At 53.0% G+C, this 5,469-nt stretch overlaps 1 protein-coding gene across 1 annotated transcript; it reads right to left on the bottom strand.

Annotated features, from left to right (window-relative positions):
• Nucleotides 1-4,357: 4,357 nt before the first annotated feature.
• On the bottom strand, nt 4,358-5,221 carry NFILZ (NFIL3 like basic leucine zipper; the record flags this gene model as incomplete). The annotated part of the gene is made up of 1 exon (XM_079703679.1): nt 4,358-5,221. One exon carries the CDS (start codon nt 5,219-5,221, stop codon nt 4,358-4,360), a length of 864 nt encoding a protein of 287 aa, XP_079559805.1.
• Between the last annotated feature and the right edge of the window lie 248 nt (nt 5,222-5,469).

The raw sequence follows: 5,469 nt of genomic DNA, 5'->3' as shown, positions 1-5,469 counted from the left end.
TGGCAAAATCCAGGTTGAAGACACACACTCTGAGGATCTGCAATTTCCCTCCTGGGTGTACACCAACAGCAAACTATGGCCCATGGGCCAAATCTGGCTATACCTGTTTTGAGAAATAAAGTTTTATTGGAACACAGCTATCCCACTTATTTACATATTGTCTACGGCTGCTTTCATGCTACAATGAAAAGATGGAGTAGCTGCAACAGTGGCCATCCCACAAAGTCAAAATATTAACTCTGTGGCCCCTCTGTACAGGAAGAGTTTGCCAACCCCTACTCTGGATCCATGCCTTTTCAAACTTCAATGTGCATGTGGATCTTCTGGACATCTTATTAAAATGCAGGTTCTGATTTACCTATTCAGGAAGGGCCTAAGAGTCTGCATTTTAACAAGCTCCCAGGTGATGCTGATGCTGCTAGTCCATGGATCATGACTTCAGTGTCAAGGATCCAGGTAGCACAGGGTTCAGCCAGGATGTGTCTGTGAATCTTTGCAGACAAGACAGATAAACATGGCCTCATCAGCATCTTCAACTCATTTCATCTCTGCCCCCAGCAATCACCAACTCGGTGGGCAGAAACTTTCATTCATTCAACGTCTGTTGCAATCTCAACGTGAGCCAGACACACCCAAAGCAGGAAGGGAATTTCATGCATTGATAGCCAAAGAAATCTCCCCAGCCTTCAAGGATGGGTGGAAGAGGAAACATAACATGTGGTTGCACAGGGTCCTAAAATCCAGTCCCCGAGTCAATCATGGTGTGACAGACATGACCCAAGGGACCCATGGATGCCCCAGGGTGGAACGTGGCACTGGATAGTTCTTATAGCAGCAGCTCCCAGGCAGCTACACAGAAGGTTGCCAGATGCCCACTGGCTCCCAGAGGGTAGAGGACACACCTGTGGTCCCAGAGCCCAGCACAGGAGGAGAGTAATCAACATGTCTTCGGTGAACATTCTAGACATTTGTGCAAGTTTCCACTTGCAAATTCCTCAGTGTGGAGTACTTTTTCCCTCATCCAGTTCCTGTTTTACACACAGTAGGAGCTCCAAAAAATATTTGTTGAAAAAATATATGTATGTGATGAATGCAGAAATGATTCATGTTCAGTTCCAAGAGCAATCATATATAAACAGCATTGACAAAAAATAATAAGAGCCAGGCCAGAGTGAAGGGAAACAATTTTGAAGAATGAGAGGACATTTCCCCTGAAGACAGCACTACTCTGGGGCTGGGAGCATGAGTGCTTTCTAAAAAGGAAAAGGAGAGAGGAGTTAATATTTGTCAAGCACGTGTGTATGAAATGCTATGCACACAGTAAATGAGATTTAATCTTCTCAAACCATCTGAGGTAGGTGTGATGGTCTCTACTTTGGAGAAGAGGAACAGGAGGCTCCACCAGCCACCTCCAGGTAGAGGGTAGGGGGTCTGAGTGGCTCCCCCTTGGTAAGAATAGGATCAGAGGTAGAAGTTTGCAAGAAGTGGGTTCTGGCTCTAGAGAAGGAATGGTGATGGGGTTTTGGAGGAAGTGAGTTCTCCGTCCTTAGAGGAATTCAAGTAGAGACTGGATGGCCACTCATCACTAGATTCTTGGAGCCCCTCCTGATGTCAAAATTCTATGATCTGGGGCTTCCCTGGTGGCGCAGTGGTTGAGAGTCCGCCTGCCGATGCAGGGGACACAGGTTCGTGCCCCGGTCCGGGAAGATCCCACATGCCGCGGAGCGGCTGGGCCCGTGAGCCATGGCCGCTGAGCCTGCGCGTCCGGAGCCTGTGCTCCGCAACGGGAGAGGCCACAACAGTGAGAGGCCCGCGTACTGCAAAAAAAAAAAAAAAAAAAAAAAAAATTCTATGATCTGTTTTAGGCAGATCCTTCTCCAGACTTTTCCAACTGGAGCAGGAAGGTTAAAAGGGGTCTGAGTCACCCAAGGGCAGCCAACCCCCACCCCCGAGTCCATGGGGTGTGGGTAAGCTGGGCCCAGACACTTTAGACACACCTGGTGGGTGGAATCACCAAGAGGAAGCACTAAGTTACCCATATCTCCCAGCAGCAGGATGCTATGCCCCCACTTCGTCCTTCCCTCTCCTTGTTAGCATTTTTTAATATTTCCAGGGCAAGGGTTGCATTAAAATCCTCTATGAAGGATCAGCCACAACTGTGTGACATCTTTTTTTGTGGGGGGTTGGTCTTAGTTGCGGCACGTGGGATCTTCATTGCGACGCACAGGTTTCTCTCTAGTTGTGGTGTGTGGGGTTTTCTCTCTGTAGTTGTGGCACACAGGCTCCAGAGCACGTGTGCTCTGTAGTTTTGTGGCACACAGGATCTCTCGTTGAGGCGGGCGGGCTCAGCAGTTTTGGCCCCTGGGCTTGGTTACCCCGCAGCATGTGGGATCTTAGTTCCCCGACCAAGGGTCGAACCTTCGTCCCCTGAATTAGAAGGTGCATTCTTTCCCACTGGACCACCGGAGAAGTCCGTGTGTGGCATCTTTGTGTTGAGAACTGGCTCCTCTGCACCCCCAGTCTACCCCCCTCCCAGCTGTGGGCGCTGGCTGCGGAGGGACAGCCCAGAGTTGCCTCATCTAGGCAGCCCTCCTTCCTGCCTCCCCAGGACGTTCTTGGGAGATGTAAGTCTCCAATCCCAGCCCAAAGGTGGGGGAGAAGGCAGGACATTGGGCGCCCCCCCCACCCTCGCTCAGGGGTGCAGCTGAGCTGGCAGTGCAGGTCCTCAGAAGGGCAGGTGCCCACCAAGGCCCCCATGGCTCATTGCTGCAGCTGTGATAAGCAGGATGGGAGACCTGGCTGGGTCCTTGTTCTCTGCTCTCACTGGAGGGCCGAGAATGGGTGAGGGACCAGAACAAGGGGTGAACAGGCAGAGGAGGGCCAGGCCGTGATATGCAGGGTGCCCTGTGCTGCGACCATGATAAACCTGGGCTGGCTGAGAACTAGCCCAGCCTCCAAACCTGGTAAGGACGGAAGGGGGAGGGTGCACCCATGGCCCAATGACTTGGCTGACCAGGGGCCTCCAGTGCTCAGCGACTGCACCAGCCCAGAGGCATACCCCACCCACCCCCCAGCTCTCCCCACAATTGGAGCTGGGATATTTTTTCAACCAGAATCTAACAAATGCTCTGAAATGATTTTTTTTTTTAAAAAAGAGGATTCTGAGTGAGGACTGATGAGGGAAGGGGTTTTGGTGAGCTCTGGGGGCTCCAGGGTACCTGGAGAGTGGTCTTTTCTCCCATCCAACTGGGACTGTGTGTGCTGGGGCTGAGGTGTCTTCAGGGGCACAAGCAACTGAGGACAGAGAGGAAACTGACCCCCCTTCAGATATTGCTGGCCAGTTCCAGTGGCTCAAGGCCCTGACCCAACACACAGAGAAAGCCATCTAAACTGGATAAGTCTGATTCCCAAACTGGGTGGTAAGCAAGCACCCCAAGGGGACCCTAAGAAATGAGGGGTCAGACATCTTGAGACAGTACCTCCTCCTTCAGTATGGCCCTCAGTATGTCTGTTCCCAGCCCCCCATCATCCCCCCTAGAACAGGAACCCCAAAGCCAGGAAGTTGTCCTCATGCTTGTTACTAAGTTGGACACTATGAATTGTAAATAAATGAGTGAGGGAATGAATGAATGAATGAGCACATGAATGAGTGATTAAATGAATAAAAGAATCGACAAATGGATAGACATATGGGTAGATAGATAAATGGATGAATGGATAGGTGTGTAGATTCATAGCAAAGTGGTTGGGAGGATGGATCGATAGATTGAAGGAAGGAAAGAACGAACGAATGAACAAATGAACGAATGAACAAATGAATGAATGAATGGAGGAACGAAGGAAGGAAGGAAGGAAGGAAGGGAGGAAGGGAGAATGGTTGGGTGAGTTGATGTGGTTAGATGGCTGAGTGGTTAGATGGGTGAATAGATAGATGGAAGGAAGGATGGATGGATGGGTAGATGGACTGATGGAAGCATGGATGGGTGGACGGATGGATGGGTGGATGGATGGATGGATGGATGGATGGATGGATGGACAAATGAGTAGATGGGTGGGTGGATAGATGGATGAGTGGGTGGATGAATGGAAGAAGGAAGAAAAAGTAACTACCCAAAACAAATATTTTAGGCAGGATAGGAGCCATGGTATGATCCAAGGTACCCCAGCCTCTCCTCTTAAAGGTCTGGTCTGGACACTAAGAAGTGGACCCTCCCCCCAGCCAGGGCACCCACTGCCTCTCACAGGCCTTTCCCAGTCTTGGGAGCTGGGTCAAGGCCAAGCCACTCATATCCCCAGACAAACCCACAATCAGTCCCCACTGCACCCTTGCAGGCCTGGCCTTGCCCAGGAGAAGCTTTCAGATGGGGGCCCAGCCACCCCCCCAGCCCCAAGGTACTCTGCCTGAGGCTTGGGACTTGATACACAATTTGTGGGGCAGGGAGGGCTGAGCCAGATCCTCTGGATCATTCCCAGGGACCGGGAAGGCCACCCTAGGAGGCAACCCCATGGGATCAACACTGGGTGTCAGCAACACATCTGAGCACCCTGAGGCCTGGAAACCAGTGGGTATGGGTGACCACAGCCCCCAGCAGGGCCTGAGCTCTGGTCTGGGCCCCTCATGTCTATCCAGGGGGTGACAGCTGAAGAAGGTGGCTGGAAGAGCACTCTGCAAGGCCATGTCCATTCTCTTGGGGGTAGGGGGTGCAGGGTCCTGGAGGGACCTGGGGGAAGTGGCCAGGCCAGTCCACCTGGGAGCCACCAGGCAGCCCCAGCATCCTGAAACCCCAGCGTCCAAGGAACACGGTCTCAAGAGGCAGCCATGGGAGCCAGGTAGAGAGGGGAGATGCTCAGCCCTAGGTTGGGGGTCTCCAGCCCAGGGGGACTCCCATAGCAGAGTGGGCAGGGTCCAGGTACCACCAGTGGGGGGCAGGAGGCCAAAGCGATGTTTGAGAGCCCGTAGCTCAGCCCTGAGCAGAGCGTTCTCCTCGAGCAATGCGTTCAGCCTGCCCTCTAGGGCCGCGTCATGGAGACGTCGCTTCTCCCGGGATCTCTTGGCCGCTTCGTTGTTCTTCCTCCGTTTCTCCCAGTAAACTGTATTCTTCTTCTCTTCTGGCATGAACTCCCGCGGCCGACGCACGGCCGTACCCCGGCCCCACGGTCCCCTCAGGGTTTTGCCACAACCCGGGGGTACATCTGGCGGGACCAAGAGACCCACATCCATGGCTGCCTGCGGACCCTGGGGAGGAGAAAAAACTTCTTGGACTGGAGGCAGGAGGTTGACCTGGGTGACTCCTCCCTCTAATTTATCCTGTGTCTCCACCATCCCCAGGGGGAGGGGCGCGGGTGGAGTGGGAATTGGGCTGGAGACCAGGCTGGAAGCAGAAAGGGGTGTAGCAGGGAGAGTGAGGACCTGGTGGGATGCTTTAGTGCCTGATGGAGAAGTGGGTGAGGCTGCAGAGAGAGGTTGGT

Source organism: Hyperoodon ampullatus, assembly GCF_949752795.1.
Source record: "Hyperoodon ampullatus genome assembly, chromosome: 4".
In the NCBI taxonomy this organism is placed as follows: Eukaryota; Metazoa; Chordata; class Mammalia; order Artiodactyla; family Ziphiidae; genus Hyperoodon; species Hyperoodon ampullatus.
This window is presented reverse-complemented; position numbering and strand designations above follow the sequence as displayed.